Source organism: Pungitius pungitius, chromosome 2, assembly GCF_949316345.1.
Source record: "Pungitius pungitius chromosome 2, fPunPun2.1, whole genome shotgun sequence".
Taxonomy (NCBI): Eukaryota; Metazoa; Chordata; class Actinopteri; order Perciformes; family Gasterosteidae; genus Pungitius; species Pungitius pungitius.
This window is the reverse complement of record NC_084901.1, coordinates 4,440,689-4,457,991: the sequence shown is the minus strand read 5'-3', so window position 1 is coordinate 4,457,991 and position 17,303 is coordinate 4,440,689. Positions and strand designations below refer to the sequence as shown.

Genomic DNA, 17,303 nt, shown 5'->3' with positions numbered 1-17,303 from the left:
CACGTTGATTTTAAGCTGGAAGAGCAATAGAGTTAAAAAAAAAGGGGGGGGTTTATGGCTTTTGATTCCCTTGGTGTTTCCGGGTGTCGTGCTCGCTGGTACGCGGTGGGACCGTCTGTGGATGGTTACCTGAGTCTGGATGCGATTGAGGCCTCGGAACCAGAGGATCTGGCCTCGGCGAAGCTCCCGTTCAGCGTGGTCAATCTCCTCGTTGTCCTCCAGCTCATCCAGCTCCTCGTCCGGGATCTCCTCCTTCTGGGTGCCGTGGCCGGCCGATTTCAAGAACTTTAAGCGGCTGGTGGGTATCGAAGAGATTACCTGGAAGACATCAGGATGCACGTTTAGCCGCACTCTGAACGAGCACCAGCCAGTGAGACCCACACACACCCTCAGTAGGATCAGTGCAGGCAATCAGAGCCAAACTATCAATACTGAAAATAAACATTTTTTATCGATTATAAAACGAGTAAATAAATATCAACCCTCAACCTCCCATTGTCAGGAATCAAGCAGAACACAATGTTTTTATGCATCATTTATTTGCATAAAATGCATATAATTTATGTAACAATATATTTATGCATAATTTATATGCATAAAAACTAAATCAATATTAAATTTGAAACAATAAATACAAAGATTCCAGAAATGCCTTTGTCATTGCAATAAACATGTTCAGTTGGCTACATAAAAATGCACCATGCAGTATAATTACCATACGAGCGCTTTTGCATTTCAATGTGGGAGCTAAGTAAATGGAACACACTGTATCGTTACACCTGCCACCACTTGTCACCCACTACGACAACTCCAACACAGGGGGGCAGTGTCATACCATATTTCTGTCTCCGGCCAACTGAAGGTGAAGCTCAGCAGTATAGTCACATCATACCTGTCCCCATAGAAGAGAGCCAAAGCCTAAGAAAGTGCACCATAGCCACTGGTCTATGCTCAGAGCCACGCAGCTGAACGGCTTCCCACCAAACTGCACTATGACGATCTAGAGGAGCAGGAAGAGAGGCGGAATTAATTAGAGAACTCCTTTTTTTAGATCTAACATTTGCAAGCCACACGAGGGACCGATGGTCTTTTTTTTTTTTTTTTTTTTTCTCCCTCATGTGAGTCCATTTCCCATTTCACAGGAATTCAACAAGCCACAGAACTGTGCACTGTTCTTTACCTGGATAATAAAGGTACCAAAGACAATACTACAGAAGATAAGGTTGTTGAAGATGCCTTCAAAGACATTCCTTTCCCCGTGGATCTTGCGGGCGTTGATCTCGTTGAAAAGCTGCATCAGTACAAAGGTGTTGAAGACAATGGTGTAGTGTTCAGAAGGCGGGGCGTGCAGGGGAGTATTTCTGCCGCTGTCTATATCAAACAGTTTCTCTCCTGCGGGGACAACGGCAAAGAGAAGGCGTTCAAACAAACAAGACTATATTCATCCAGAAAACGCACATCGAGTCCCACTGGCTCTGTGCGGCGGAATAACCGGAGCTTCTTACCCGCAAAGAGCAGAGTGAAGATGGTGATTAGCTGGAACACTCCCTGACCCAAAATGTTCTTCATCATGGTGCGCGAGATGAGCGGCTTGTTGCGGCCGTAGGGCTTCCTCAGGAGCAGGGCTTCTGTGGGGGGCTCCGTGGCCAGGGCTAGTGAAGCAAAGGTGTCCATGATGAGGTTGACCCATAACATCTGTACTGCTTTCAGCGGGGAGTCCTGGAGGCAGCGAAAGAGGCAGAGACGGCAAGGTCAGATTTTTATGTAAATAGGAAAAATAGATTGGCAGAGATACTAAGAAAACCTTAGTTTTCTTAGTTTTTCCTTTATTATTCAATATGAAAGAGACTCTTTTTGTGCTCACCTGTGTAATGCAGGCGCCCGTAAATGCGACGATGACAGCCACGATATTGACCGTTAACTGAAACTGAAGGAACTTGGAGATGCTGTCGTAGACGTTGCGCCCCCACATGACGGCCTTGACGATGCTGGAGAAATTGTCGTCGGTGAGGATGATGTCAGACGCCTCCTTGGCCACGTCGGTGCCAGCGATACCCTGGAGACCAAAAGAGACGATGAAGAATCCGCCTGCGTCTCATTACGACATATTTGTGTGTGTGTGTGTGTGCGTGCGTGCGTATGTGTGTGTGTGTGTGTGGGGGGTGAGACGACTCACCATGGCAAAGCCAACGTCAGCTTTCTTCAAGGCAGGGCCATCATTAGTGCCATCTCCTGTCACTGCCACGACTTGTCTTTGCTCCATCACTGTGCTGTCAATAATACCTGGAAAAGTATGGCATGAATATGAAACCTTGAAGGCACCCAAACAATAAACTAGTGACAAAAAAAAAACATTCCTAACAACAGACCTACCTTTCACTAAGGTGTGTTTGTCTGTGGGGGAGGAGCGGGCCAGGACTCGTAGTTTGGGCCAAATCTTGTCAATGCGTTCTTGTTCAATCTAGAAACACAAGACAAAAAAACCTGAATTGAATCCCAACGGAAAACTTTCAACAATCTCCAAAGTGCAGCCTTTCGCCGAGGCCCACCTCTCCCTTTTCATTTCGTATCCTTCGGTTGAACTCTTTGCCGTCCATGCAGAGGAAGTCATCTCCAGGCAGTAGGATGCCGCACTTAGTGGCGATGGCGCGCGCAGTGCCGATGTTGTCCCCGGTCACCATCCGCACTGTGATACCAGCACGCTGGCATTTCTTGATGGCGTCTGGGACCTGAAGGAAAGAGAAAATAGAAAGAAGAAAAAAAAAAAATCAGTGAGGATGTTCAAATCAAAGTTCAGGTTGTGTGAACATTAGTACAGCTTTAGGTTTAGATTTATATAGACACTGCATACTGGAGGACGATGCTCTTATCAGCCCCTTCAAAAACACAGGCAATCGATTCCAGCAAACAAGTCGGCTACGTGCTACCTGCCCCGTCGCACAGTGGCAGAAAACCAAAGCGATCAGTGACTGAACATGAAAGTTGAGCCTCGAGCAGTAATAGTAACGCGTCGGTTCTAATTCAAACATCGATATCATAGTGCTTGTATTGGGACGCCTGCGCCACAGTGGAGTCACTTCTCCCCTTTAAAGATGGCTGACGCAGCGTCGCCCGTCATTCCATTTTCTTGCTACACTCAGAACGCTTTGGTTCCCAACGGAGCAGTGGAGCATGCTAACCCATTAGAGGATGCCTGTATATTTCTTCAACGGTGCTTGTCGGATAGTAAAATAGCTTCGGAAAGCCCATCAACTGTTCGGTTAATGGCGCTCGCTTCCGTGAAATCAATCAGTGATATTCCCTCGCTTTCAGTGAACCCGCCGAGCAGGTCGCATTTCCATTGTGAGCGGTTCCCCTGATTACATGCAATTCAATTCCGCTGAATGAAATTAAGTCATCCGCTCGGCGCCGTGCCCGTGCAGCCACTGACCTCGGGTCTGACGGGGTCTTCGATGCCCACCACGCTGAGACAGGTCAGTCCTGTGAGGATGTCGTTTTCGCTGTCCCAGTCGGGCTCGCCCTCGGTGAAGTCCCTGTACGCCAGGCAGATGGTCCTCAGGCCCTCTGAGGCCATGGGCTCGATCACTTTCTTGACCATGTCGTCCCTGTCCCGGGGGCGGAACACCTTGGCCTCGCCGTTTGCGGTGAGGATTTTGGAGCACCTGACAGGCGAGACGGGAGATGTTAATATAAACCATATCAACACACAAGTGTAGAGGGACGAGTTCAAAGACTACCAAGAGGAAGAAGAGAATAGATAGATATGCATAGGGAAGACAAAGCGCTTGTGAGCTGCGGTAATAAGAGGTCATCCTAAAGCTCTGTGTGGGTTAAAAAGAAGCCTGCTTGGTTAAGAGGCTTACAGCGTTGTTACCGCCTCATTTTCTCAGCGCCTGTTTTTTACGTCGCAAAATAAGGGGCTTGGGTGGGATGCACTTGAACTTCTTAAGCAATCACATATTTAGTATTTAGCAAAGAAAACAAAAAACAATGGAATAACCTCTGGAAAACGTATGTTTTATATGTGGGCAGAAATCCAGGAGATCATAGGTATAAACACAAGCCACTTGATGACAACTCAAGAATGTGCTTACTTTTTTAGGAGAATTTCTGAGGCCCCTTTGCTGAACATACGGTAGCTGCCGTCAGCCATCTTCAACACGGTGCTCATCGACTTGCGAACCGAGTTGAAGGTGTAGACCTTGTAGAGTTTCTCCTCGGGGATCTCGTTGCGCACGGCGTGGTAGTCGCGCTTCAGGTCGGTCGAAAAGCCAAGCAAGGCACATTCGGTCTTGTTGCCCACTTGCCGCGGCAGGCCGCCTTCTTTTTCCGGTGACTGAAGTAATTAAATTAAAATTAAAATTACATTTTTTAAAAGGTGGGATAACAGTAAGACAAGGTACCATTCACGATGAAACAAAAATCAGAGGAGAGTTGCTTTCCTCGGGCCACCTACCATGATGTTAGAAGTGTAGGCGCAATTGACTGCGATGCCCAGAATCAGAATGTCTAAAATGGAGGCGGGGATGGCCTCCGGGTCAGGGACCTTCTTGTAGTGCTTTTCAGCGATGAAGGCCTGCACCACGGTCATGCGGTTCATGGTGAGCGTACCCGTCTTGTCAGAGCAGATGGCGGTCGCATTGCCCATAGTCTCGCAGGCATCCAGGTGACGTACCAGGTTGTTGTCTTTCATCATTTTCTGTCGGAATATAAAACAGTCAAATCAAAAATCAGTCCGGAGTAAAATTTTTATATTTGAGGTAAAATAAGTAGTGTAAGGACCATGAATCCTTGACTGGAAGAAAGCTACTGTTTTATAACGACTACAGAACAAGGGATCATAGCTTGGCTTTAGGCTATCAGTTAGCCAAGTCTCCTGGTCTTAACAGCCCGCCCGGCTGGTTGTAATAGGCTGACGTGTAAGCTGGTCAGCGTTGGCCACAAGTCACTTGGCTAGGAGACTTTACCTTAACAGAGTAAGCCAGGGAGATTGTCACAGCCAGCGGGAGGCCTTCGGGAACCGCCACCACCAGAACGGTGACGCCAATGATGAAGAACTTCACGAAGAACTGAATGTAAATGGGCGTGCAGTCCTTGACCCAGGGCAGATTCTGGATCCAGAAGGTGTCCACCACAAACAGCCCCACCAGGATAATGACGGTGATTGCAGACATAACCAGTCCTGAGGGGGGGGGACGAGAGAAAGAGAAGACGATCAATTAATCATGTTAGAATCATTTACTAGGGTTTATCCCACATTTGGATGTAAACCGCATGGGATCCCACAACTCACCCGCTTTGCCAATCTGCACGGCTAATTTGGTCAGTTTGCCCTGAAGAACCGACTTCTCCTTCTTCGGAGGGCCGGTTTTCTTCTTCTCCTCCGCGTCGCCGCCCTCGTCGCTGTTCAGCGGCTGCATTTCCATGGCAGCCCCGTCCATCGCTTTAGCTTCAGCGGGGGGACGACAGGAAGGTGTTAAAATGAAACCACCCGACAGTTGCACCCTGAGCTGTGACGTTTCCCTGGCATCCAGTGTTGCACGCAATTCTAATGCACAAGATTCCATTTCTATTTTCATATTCAAAACAGATTCCAGGATAGCAGTAGCTTGTAGTTTTAACAAATCAGCATAACCGGAAAACAAACAAACAAGAGCTTCCAGCCCTCAATCAGACACCACATGAAGCCTATTTAGATTTGCTTACATTTACAAGAACTGGAATGAAATCTTTGGTGTTGCAACAGGAAACTAATGCACAGTTTCATGGTAAAATAACATAGGACAGTTTTCTTTACTTTATTCAAGTAAAAAAAAAAAAAAAAAAACATTATTTTTTTTATATATACGGCTTGACCTTCGGCTTCTATACTTGTGTTCAGAAGAAGCCGTTCAGGTCGGGACTAGATTTGATCGCAGAGCTCTTTCATTTAGCAGTCACAGCGAGTGCATCCAGCAGCAACACAATAAAGCAGTACATTTAAAGAAAAGACCTCCGAGAGTAAAAGAGATGTCACAGCACTCAAGATGTCGGCGTTGCGCTTCCCCCTCCCTCCTTATCTGAGGGGACTTGGAAATGTCACTTTAATTATGCTTTCAGTGATCTGACAGGAGTAAATACTTAAAAGACTAAAACGTGTAATTAACATACTCTCACCTTGAGATTTACGCTTGAACAGGTTAACTAGCTGGTAGCATTGGGAACTGTCAGAGGAATCACCTCCTCTGACAAGCTAACAGAGCAGTCGTTGCCAGTTAAATTCCCATAAATCCCTCTCATCTCGTCCTCAACATCCGTCAGAACCCCCCCCCCCCCCCCAATCCCTCGCGTGCAGAACGGACAGGAATCCCATACCCATATCTAACCAGGTAACCTTGGCAACACAAAGCCTCTAGTGGCAAAGGACGCAGGAGAGGCAGATGACTGGGTGGGGGGGGTCTGTTCTCGGTCGTGCCCCTCGCCACAAAAAATTAATTGCTCGAGCGCTGCAGAACAACTGACACTTTGCCATCTCTTGCTGAAATGATTCCTTTTTTGGGTGTCATTCCTGGATTTTTATTTTATTGCACACGCAGCACGCAGTCAGTGCTGAAAGCTCTATTCACAACGTTAGTGAACAGCTGCATGGTATTGTGCGCAAATGTATGTAGCAGGAAGAGGTAGGGAATTAACACTGGGCTACTGCAGCTGCTGTGGACTGCGGCTTGCTCTGCTCTTACATGGCCTGTGTAATCTCAGTCTAAAGGATTACTGTTGATTCCTGGCAGGCAGAGGGAATCTGTGCACCGGGGACTCACGCCAGGGTTGTGGTCACAGACCCAAGCACAACTGATCAGAGAGTCCCGGCGGGACTACAGGCCCGGCTAGCAGGCTGAGTTGCCACTAAACAGCCTCATTACCGGTGAAGGCAGTCGGAAATTGTGCAAGTCTTACAGTCGGACTCTGAATAGTTCAGATTGGGGCATCAATAGAAATCAAATTGTTGGGGGCCCGAGGGAGAGCGATGGGTGGGAAAGCAGATGTTCTGGCTCCAGAATTGCTGCATGGCTTTAATCTCCTCATCACTAATCGCTATAACTGGATTCAGTAGCACCTGCTGCTCAAAGCGCAATGTGCCAGGCAAGGACGAGAAAAGGGGAGATAGAGACGGAAGGGAGGGCCAGACCGTGTCAGTCAGACAATGGAGAGGAGAGTACAGCCAGTCCAAACAAACTGACCCGTGAAAACATGCAACTCGCATCAAACCGCTGCAGCCAATTATAAACAAATCAAGGCTTTGACATATCTCCAGTTCCTCTTAAACGGGAGGCAGTCATCTGTAAAAAGGTAAGTGCTTAGCTATAAGATAGTTGTCTATGAGACTGTGTGTGTGTGTGTGTACATGTTAAAAGCAACTTACCTTTCTTACGATTTTCCATGGATTCTTCTAACTTCTTGTCTGTGGAAAATTGCAACATGAGTTCTAGGACTGGTGGGCAATATAAACTGTAAGTGTAATATTAACGACTACAAATTGCATCCATGTAAATCGTGTGGATAATTATTTCAGTTCTCATTGATAATTATTGCAAGGCAATAATTCACTGCTGTGATTGTATGACAAATCATACAATAACACTCAAGCATTTTTTTTAGACTAAGGATTAATCAAGAAGTAAATCGTGAGCAGGTGAATATGATTGCGAGATCTTTCAGCTCAGCCTTGATTATTAAATCTGCTGCTGGCCCCCTAATGTGTGTAAGTAGTTAAACCTGTGTTAACAGTGGCCATGCTACTACGTTAGTACTACTATTTACTGCACAAGCTTAGCCCTTACTGCTTTCAATATCAAAAAAGTATCAATGGAATATGTGGACTATTTATGCAAATAGTAGAAAATGAAAAGCCATGCAGACATGCAAGCAACAGAACAAGTAGATACTAACTTTTTCTCTGTTTTTTCTTCTCCTCCTTTTCCTTCTTCTTCTCCTCTTCGTCTTCTTCGTCATCCTCAGCGGTCCCGAGTAAAGTGAATATAATTCCAGTTTGAGAGTTGACACCCACAGCCGTGACCAACATTTTCCCTGAGCCTTCCATTACATGGGTGCCTTTGGACAGAGGAGGGAAATCAAATACAAGTTACAGATAATTTGTGGCTTTGAACTTTTCATATTGATTCAGACCAAATGATGAGAAAGATCCCCTTGCTTACAGATAAGTCAGTTTGGCCAGACTTACAAGAGGTTTACGGAGATACATAGAGGATAAAAAAGGTTTTAAAATGGAGGCAATGAAAAGAAATGTGCAGAATGGTGGGCTTGAAGAAAAAGAAGAAGAAAGTAACCGTCACAAACATTTAATCAACGGCCTTTAATCAAAAGCCAATTGTCTGGGTGAATTAATGGGAATCAGAGAGGCTACAAGAGGTTTTCTCCAGAGATCTCTTTGCTGCGTCCCTCTCAAAACAACAGGAAAATCTCATCGATTTATACAGAAAAGGCAAAAAACAGAAGAGAAAACAAGCTTAAGTCGGTGGAAAAGAAGAGGTGAAAACAGAGCAAGAGACTGAAAAGTACAAAGCATTTAAAAGTTCTCTCGTGCTTCTCTTAATTAGAGGATGCCTTCCTTTCATTCGCCTTGAGGGAAATCAAAAAAAAACACACACACACACACACACACGCACGCACGTGGCAGCAGAGAGCCAGAAGAACCAAACAAGAAGTGTTTCTGCAGAATTAAGAGGCTTCGTGGACTCTCTATACGCAGCAGAACCTGAAATCTATTACGCCGTTACTTGGGGCAGGAGTTCTGGATACTGAAGCTTGCAAAGGTTTATTTGCAGCAAATTATTTTTAGAATAAAAAAAAAACACATCTTTGATGATTTTTCTTTTTATAATTGCAAGATAATTGGTAAGAGTTGGTTGAGATTCATAAATGCTGTTTTGAAGCTGATAAATGTCATTGTCAAGATGGCACTTTCAAAAGGAGGTTTCAACTTACCCGATAACATCATTGGATCTTTTTCTTGCGTTTTCTTGACATGGTCCGACTCTCCTGTGAGGGAGCTCTCATCGATCTTAAGATCGTTGCCCTGGATCAGGACTCCGTCAGCAGGCAAAAGGTCACCTGAAACGCACAAGCAGAAGACACATCTTTAATTAGGAAGATCAATAGTCATATTTATTCAATTTGAATGGCTCTTGGATTACATGCTATTGATCCTAAGCATTCCCCATATTTTAAACATGTGACGTGGACACAAATCGCTTCCTCCTCTCACCGTATTTGATCTGCGCGACGTCGCCGACCACAATCTCCGCCACAGGAATCTGGATAACTTGTCCCCCACGGACCACGGTGAACTTCTGCTCCTGCTCGATGCGGCTCTGTAGGCCCCTGAACTGCTTCTCTTTACTCCAGTCGTTGAACGCGGTCACCAGCACGACACAGATGACGGACAGGAGAATGGCAGCGCCCTCGATCCAGCCTGCTTCCGACTCGTTCTCATCCTCCACACCGCCAGCGGCCCTCCCGCAGTCTGCAGAGGGACGCGGAGCGTTCTGAATACCAGTTCATCAACAATCCTAGCATAAATCACCACCACCACCCCAAGGACGCAATTACATGCACACTTTGAGGAGAACGAATGCAGTGTAAAACGCTAGGAAAAGAGGATGTTTCATACGATTTTACCATGAAATGAATTAACTGGACGAATGACAAGCCGCGGCAAACCCTTGTTAGACACAGAACATGATTTCCATGTCCGAAATATTCAATCGACTAATAAAAAGAAAAGGAAATAGGAAATTGTAATGAAAGTGTTGCTTACGTTCTCTTTCGGCATCTGGAGGTCTATAAAAAGAAAGGCCTAGTGAAACTACGGCTGCCACTTCTAGGATGATCAGTGTGACATCTTGTAGCGCCTCCCACACTAACTGTAAGAAAGTTTTGGGCTTTTTGGGTGGTATTAAATTTTCCCCAAACACTGTTTTCCGCTTCTCGATGTCTCCAGGCTGTCCACTTAGACCTAGGGAGGGGGAAAAGAAAGAGGACAAAATGATTAGATTTTAAAATGATGCTTTAAAAATCGCTTGGATTTTAATCTCCGACAAACATACATAGCTTAAATATTCACATCCTTGTTTGCAGGAGGAGAGCTGACATAAAATCAAGTTATTGAGTGTTACTCTCATCACTGGGCCCCAGAAAGAATGAGTATTTCTGACGGGACACTAAAGAGGCGACTTTGGACAACAATGGCACACATTCTGTGGGCATGCAAAACAGTTTTACCTCTGTTGGGTGTGCAGAAAAAACAACAACCGGGGTCACATCTAATCCCAGAAAGACAATGGCCGACTGACTCGGGAGGTCGACTCGGCTTCAGAGCCACGGGGGTTGCTTACGTACACTACACTGCCGTCCTGTTGTAGTCGTTTCTCTGACGCATCGCACGTGGGCTCGGCCGGACGCCCTATCATGCATGTGCACAGAGAGCCGTCTGCAGCAGACCACTGAAATGCCCCCACGGGGCACAGTCATATATTCAAAAGGGCCTTTGCACATTTGATGATGCGTGACAGTTTCTTATTTTTTTTTCTTCCCTCCCCAGTTCTATTCACGCTGACTGACTGCACGCACACGTGTGTATGTGTGTGTAGTGTGGCAGAGAGAGAAAGTGGAGCAGAATTGGGGAGGGCCGGAACAGAGACACTGTGTGAAACCGCTACGGACAGGCAAACAGGTTCGGGTGGGGTTTGCGACCGACTGAGACAAATGAAGAGCGCAGCTACTGGCGTCCGAAGGGAAGCTGCACGCAGAGTAGCGACGTCTCTACAGGGAAGCGGATTGGTCGGGGGGGGGGGGGGGGGGGCGGGGAGGCTGATACGCACTCGCAGCGACTAGAAGTACAATGCAAATCATGACAGCACATTTGGGTAATGAGTCTGCGGTGAAAACTGCCCGGGGAGCGAGGCGCATTGTTTCTGCCACATCTGCCATAGAGACCATTCTTCATCTGAAACGGGGGGGTAGGTGAAAAGGGGTAAAGAAAATGACAAGAGAATCTCTTTTTTTTTTTTTTTTTTTCAAGGAAAGGTTATCTGGTTCCAGCTTCTCCAACAGATAGACAATATAGAACCGGTTGAATAAAATAAGACTGGCAACGTGAATACATGTCCTTGTGGGCTCTTGTTAAAGAAGAAATGTTTTAGTGAAGGACTCCTTGTTGATGATTGCAAAGTAGGCTTTGCATTTGTATAAAAATTATATTTTTTTCTTTGTTTTCCCCCACTTTTCACTTCAGTGTGCAAAATTGGAACAACTTCTATTGGCTTGATATTATTCTGGAATATAACGTATGGGTTTTTCCTGATATCCATCCCAGGCAACTATCACTTTCAGCTTCTTGTCATGTAAACATTTTTATAGCTTTCTGACATGGAGTGAAATTTCCAGCCTCCATCATCTGCTATTACGCTGCAGTAAATGTGTATTTTGGGAGTGATAAATCAATGTTAAAGCTATGGTTCCATAACAAATCCAGCACTGATGGTTGAGAGTCACTATTCAAATTGACCACGAACAATCCTTTAGCTATCGAAGATCGTTACGCTGATTTACAATTCCAAAATAAATCAATAGATTGTTTATAGCGACCAAGACAATCTGAATGCAAATTGTTACAAATAAATGCAAAAATTGAACAACATCATCATCAAGTAATGTAAGCAATGACTCACCAGCGCATTTAACAGCCGGCGGGTTGTCTTTCCCTGTCCTCTTTGACTCTCTACGCCTCTAATGAAGACACGCTGACAGCTAGCGACCCGCTCAATGTTGCACCGCATTCTACCTTCTCATCAGCGCACTGAACACAAGCGGCGGGACGGTCGGCGACCCTCCATTGGACACGCAAACAGAAAAAAGGTCGCCCGTGGGCCCCAGAGTGGGCCCCGAGTCAGGCCGCTGGCCGTTAACCGCTTAATTTGGACGCTTGTCCCCAGCTGACCCCTTTGACTTGAACGAGTGGGGGGGGGGGGGGGGGGGGGGGGCTGGGGTCGAGGAGTCAAGCCTTCACGCCGGGCCCGTCCCAATTTGAGTGAAACGGAGTCGCAATTCCCCCTCGCGTCCAGCGCGATCAGACGCTACGCACCGGACACGAGCCATTTCAAAGAGCACGACTTTCATGCAGATCGCAGCCTGCTTTGTGTGAACAACTTGTAGCACAGGTGAACCCTGCAGAGTTTAGAAACTTAACCGGATCCTAGGTGGGAACTACAAGTATGACAAGAATGACAGCTAAAAAAAACTTTTTAAAAAACGACATGGCGTAGAAGTGTGCTCTACTTTTCATTCCCACTTCAAAGAGTCCCCGGAAGGAAGTTGTGATATTTATGTAAAGTGTGCTTCTGACTCCTATAATTATAATAATTTTCTAAACGGTGAGCCAAATCAAAGAAATTGTTTGCCTCGGAACTTGTTTGTGTGCGCTTTGCCAGTATCATCTGGAGTGAAACGAGACATTCTCATCGACGTTCCCATCGCTGAAAGGTTAGCCCCAAATCTGGGTATGTTAATATGATATTATGCTCATCAGAGGCGAAGACGGATAATTGGATTATAGGATTCCCATAATAGCTGCTCTAGATATAGTATTACTTTTATCGTATAAAGAGCAGATTATTAGGTTTTACACAAAAGGTACATCTGTGTAAGCAATTGAATCACAGAGAAAGCCTCTTTGGAAAATCTTTTCTTTTTTTAATTTACAAAGCCGAACTAAACATTGCTGTACCACCAGACACAGACCGCTCAAAATGGTAAAAGTGTGTCTGATCACTCCCCCTCCCCCCCCCCCCCTGCAGTATTTTATAAAACGACTAGGTCCTACTAAAAGATCAAAATGTTCCCTTTAAACATACACTAGCTTTCATCCCTGTACTGTCTTTGCTTCACATTCCCAATTAGAACCCATCGGGGAACTTTGCCTGTTGCTGCACACAAGCAGATTCTGTACAAATGAGCAGGGCTTTGCTCGACAAATGAGACTTTGCCACCCTCATCACCATAGCAGGATCTATTTACCTCCAGAACTAGTGTTAAGTCAGTATTACTGTGCAATTTAAATCATAAGCATGTGCTTCTTTGTTTTGCAACCTACTCTGGTATTCTCGGAGGACCACGGAATGAGACAAAGCTCAGTTGGGACTCTACAAATTAAACATCTCAAACGGTTTGTACGAGAGAACATGGCCAAATTCTCAAAGTGAACATACGTGGTGATTTCATTGCTTTCTACTTCTAAAACCACCATAACGAATCATTTTACAATATTACCAATGAAAGTTAAGACTCTGGCTGGCCATTTCTGCACATCTACAGTCCAGCCCTTAAGCATCAACTGGTTTGGGCACGGGAAAGGAATCACCCCAAAGCCTAAATACAGACATCTGGGTACACTTTGGAGTACAATACTGTGACCCTGAGAGGCGACATTAAATGCTGAGAAAATGTGGTTAAAGGATGGGAATTTTATTACAAATCTCCAGTGATCTAGTATTAGAAATAGCTGGTGTAAGGGTGGGGGGGGGGGGGGGGGGGGCTTGGGGGTCACAAGAGACAAATAAAAGACAAAATAAAAAGAATGAAAATGACTCCTGGTTCAGCAGAGGCTCTGATGTCCTGACTAATCAAAAGGTGAAGCCATACGGCTGCATCGCTCCCCTTGATTGGGCCTCGTCATTGAAAAGTATTTTTACACTGCAGCCTCTCGCTACACTTTTCCATATCGCAACTCAAGAGGGCCTTTTTCCTTGGACCCTCCCTGCACGGTAAACAGCCACGTCTTTCAGCCTCCATACCCTGAGTACGTAATGCGGGCCTCCGGTTGAAATGTGTAATCCCCGGGCCCAGGCCAGGGTAACCCTGGTGACAAATCAATGCTGTTATTTTTCGTTTGCATGTTCGACGAAAACTCGCACTAGAGCCACAGAGATGACTGTACAATCATAAAAAATAAAAAAAGGCGAGTGAATATATTTATATCTAACAGAGTAGAAAGAAAACAGGAGGGGAAACTAAGACTTCGCGGGTGCCCATTTCCTCCCGTTATCTTGCTCAGAACGAAAAGGAAACGTCTGCATGCTCAGAGGAAGTGAACAAATAACACCAGGCCACCTGCGGGAGCCTCAGGTACTGGTGAGCTCTCTCTTTCCACCACACAAGGGATCCTCACTGCTATGGAGACGGGATTTGTTTTGAGAAGTGCAGCGCACTTCGGAAGGAGGGCAAATGTTAGAAAGACAAAGTTGGGTCAAATCGATTCAAAACTCATCTCTATTCCTCCTCGTCTTGTCATTCTGCAGCCGTTCAAATAAAAGGCACAAAAAAAAAAAAATCTTAACTAAAAACAATTGTGATTTGTTCCACCTGTGACTAATGGCCTTCTGGCTTTTATAGTATTATTCTGCAGTGGTGTGATTGCGTTAATGGCTTACATTTGTCAAACAGACAAGGGGTAATATTTGAATAAGTATCATTACCACAATTCAGAAAGCACAGTGTGCATAATTAGGTATTTTCAAAATCAGAGCACCGGTATGTTAATGATCAAAATAAATAATGAATCACAGCACAGTGAATTGGAATTGAAGGGACCTGGGAGATCGTAGATCTTTATATACACCAGGTCCAAAGGGCGGCATGGGGAATCGCAGTATCGATTATTAGTAACATTATCCAGCCCTAATCCAGATACAGAACAAACGGAAGTAGAGCGGTACAGCGGCAACAGAGGAGTTCAGTCAAACCTCGTTGGAGGAGCAAATGAGCTTGGAAATGTGCAGGATTAGCAAAGGATCGGTTTAAGATGTTTGTGAAATGACCAACCAACAAACTATAAATCCCTTTTCAATTGTCGAGCTTCTGAAAATCTTTAATTCTTCTTAATTTTGCAGGCTAATGGGGAATGAGCCAATTGAAACCGGAAGTGGCTCCATTCCGAGTGGAACCTAAGTGAGCGCAGTTGTAAATAACCGCGGAAAAATGTAAAAACTAGTTGGCCTTTTCAAAGTAGAAAAGTCTATTTCAAAACAAAGGATTTGTTCCATAACAAGAATCCAGAAATAATCTAATATTCTCTCAGACTCAAACCGTGTTTGATGAACCGAAGATGGTAAATACGGACTATGCTGAATAAAGATAAAGATTGTAAAGCCGCGGCAGGGATTGAAAGTAGTTTGATATTCCGAACATGTTTGCGGTATTATCTTATCTACTCAATACCGTGCTAAGACTTTAAAAGTCTTTGTGCTGTAAATCTAAATGTCGAAAAAAGCTGATGAGCCTCAACCATACACATTCTTTTGATTTTTTTTTTTTTTGTAGCACAGCTTGTCTGAGCAGGGACAGATAAGTCACTGATGTGACAGGACTCTGCGTTACTACATGCGTGTTTGGACAGCTCGCTCTTCCTCTCGGCTTCCAAATTTCGGCCTTTTAAAAACAAGATGCGACGCAGGAAATGCTTTGCTTGCGTTGAGACACTGCATACAGAGGACTGCTGCTGCTGCTGCTGCTGCTGCTGTAGTAGTGAATATGCGGTGCCGTTTTAATCTGGGATCAAACAGAAAATCCCCTCCAATAAGAGTTCAGTCAAGGTCATTCTGGCGATTAGGCAGCCTGTCTATGGAGGTGCAACTGAGATAGAGAAATAAAGAAAAGGCAGAAAAGGGTAAAAATAAATAAATAAAATGAATACAAATTTAAAAAAAGAGCGAGAGGCGCTGTCTACCATCAGTGCTTAACCCGGGTTCTTCAGCAACTTAACTAGTATTTTATTTATTTTTTTTTACCCGCTGCTACCTTCACGGTAAAGAGTTTGTTGGCGTACGAGTGGCGGTGAGGACGCAGAGGAGACGTTCAAAAGACGAACTCACTCCTTCGCCGACGTCTCCGTGTCGTTACTAACCAGCCTTACAGCCTCTCGTTTTGTCCGCCACATGTGGGACATTGACCTGCCTGCAGCCTGGTGCTGTGCCCAGGCAGACAGCTGGTCTCTCTGAAGCACAGAGGCGCACACACACACACACACACGTACACAGAGGTGAAACAGGAAAAGGGGGAGGGTGTGAGGGACATATCCACGGGGCCTTGAAATAGAGCAGGACTGGCCCAGGTCAGAGCCAGCCTGCGCCGGCCACCTGTCCGGCATATGAGTTTTCCAAGGAAGTGATGTCAAGGTATCCACAGTGTGGATGATGGGGCCAGTGACACGCCTCCCCAACTATGTGTGCGCCACATTAGCATTCCAACGGCACTCGCTACTGGCGCCGTTGTGAAAAACATCCTGTATTTCATCCAATTAACCCACAGTCATGATATTGTGTGTGTGTGTGTGTGTGTGTGTGTGTGTGTGTGTGTGTGTGTGTGGGGGGGGGTTACTATACCATCTACGGGCGACGTTTTTAACCGGTTGCAGAGTCCGTGAACATCCTCATAAGTATCCCCGATTAGGCCTATGGCCTCTGCGCCTCTCAGTTCCATAAGGGAGCGCAGTTCTTTGAGTGTGCAGCCAAACTCTCCATCGTGGTTGGCCTCCACCATGGAGTTCTTCACCCCGCTGTACGAGTTGTTCGCCATCGTCTCGCCGGCTACACTCTCTTAAAGGGTTGCTGCTTCGGCTCAACGGCGGGGTTCAAAAATAGGAGGGATGGGGGTGGGGGGGGGGGAAGTGTTCTCCTGGAAAAGCTTAAATCCTCAAGAGATCAAAAGCAGTGGTAGTTCCCATAAACAGCGGACAGGCCCTTCAGAGGCAGCTGGAGTCATTCGGCAGGTAGCAGGGCTGGGATATTACAAAACAAGCCATTCCCCTTGGAGAGCCGAGTTCCTAGTCTTTCATGGTGACCGAGGATCACCCACAGGAGGCGGAGATCACCATGAACGCAGATCTGAAAGAGAAGATCAAACATACCAAGAGAACAAAAGAGGTGTCATTAGTACGGCTTGTTATTTCATGCATTTCCCCAGAGCATTAAGTCCTATCACACTGACAGCTCATGACTGGCCACCCCAAACTGTTTTTCTGAAATGTCTTATGACACACTGGAGGGGATTATGCATCACATCTTTACATTTCCCTAACAGCTGTGTTCTGAGGAGGCCTGAAACGTAACGATACCGCCACCTTGTAGTTCGAGACAATTAGCAAAGTCACTTGCAAAACTGCCTACGGCTATTGGCAAGATATTTTTTATTAGCGGTACTTGAGTACTAAAACGGTTATAATTTCATCATCTCTTCTTATCAGGTACGTGCTC

The 17,303-nt window shown here is 45.6% G+C and overlaps 1 protein-coding gene across 4 annotated transcripts in view; it reads right to left on the bottom strand.

The window, feature by feature from the left end:
• Positions 1–17,303, bottom strand: part of atp2b1a (ATPase plasma membrane Ca2+ transporting 1a) — a 30,614-nt gene that overhangs the window by 5,723 nt on the left and 7,588 nt on the right. For 3 of the 4 annotated variants that reach the window (XM_037459829.2, XM_037459827.2, XM_037459828.2), the window contains exons 2-20: positions 16,434–16,934; positions 9,815–10,012; positions 9,263–9,520; positions 8,983–9,108; positions 7,927–8,088; positions 7,400–7,438; positions 5,294–5,449; positions 4,968–5,182; positions 4,457–4,699; positions 4,095–4,336; positions 3,431–3,662; positions 2,550–2,729; positions 2,374–2,461; positions 2,177–2,283; positions 1,865–2,056; positions 1,506–1,719; positions 1,181–1,392; positions 893–1,000; positions 130–318 (exon numbers count right to left, since the gene is read on the bottom strand). In XM_037459829.2, the coding sequence (XP_037315726.2) occupies positions 130–318; positions 893–1,000; positions 1,181–1,392; positions 1,506–1,719; positions 1,865–2,056; positions 2,177–2,283; positions 2,374–2,461; positions 2,550–2,729; positions 3,431–3,662; positions 4,095–4,336; positions 4,457–4,699; positions 4,968–5,182; positions 5,294–5,449; positions 7,400–7,438; positions 7,927–8,088; positions 8,983–9,108; positions 9,263–9,520; positions 9,815–10,012; positions 16,434–16,626 (3,354 nt within the window). In that variant the 5' untranslated portion in view covers positions 16,627–16,934. Of the gene's footprint in view, positions 1–129; positions 319–892; positions 1,001–1,180; positions 1,393–1,505; positions 1,720–1,864; positions 2,057–2,176; positions 2,284–2,373; positions 2,462–2,549; positions 2,730–3,430; positions 3,663–4,094; positions 4,337–4,456; positions 4,700–4,967; positions 5,183–5,293; positions 5,450–7,399; positions 7,439–7,926; positions 8,089–8,982; positions 9,109–9,262; positions 9,521–9,814; positions 10,013–16,433; positions 16,935–17,303 lie in introns of those variants that run through there. The other variant, XM_037459830.2, reaches the window with a different exon arrangement.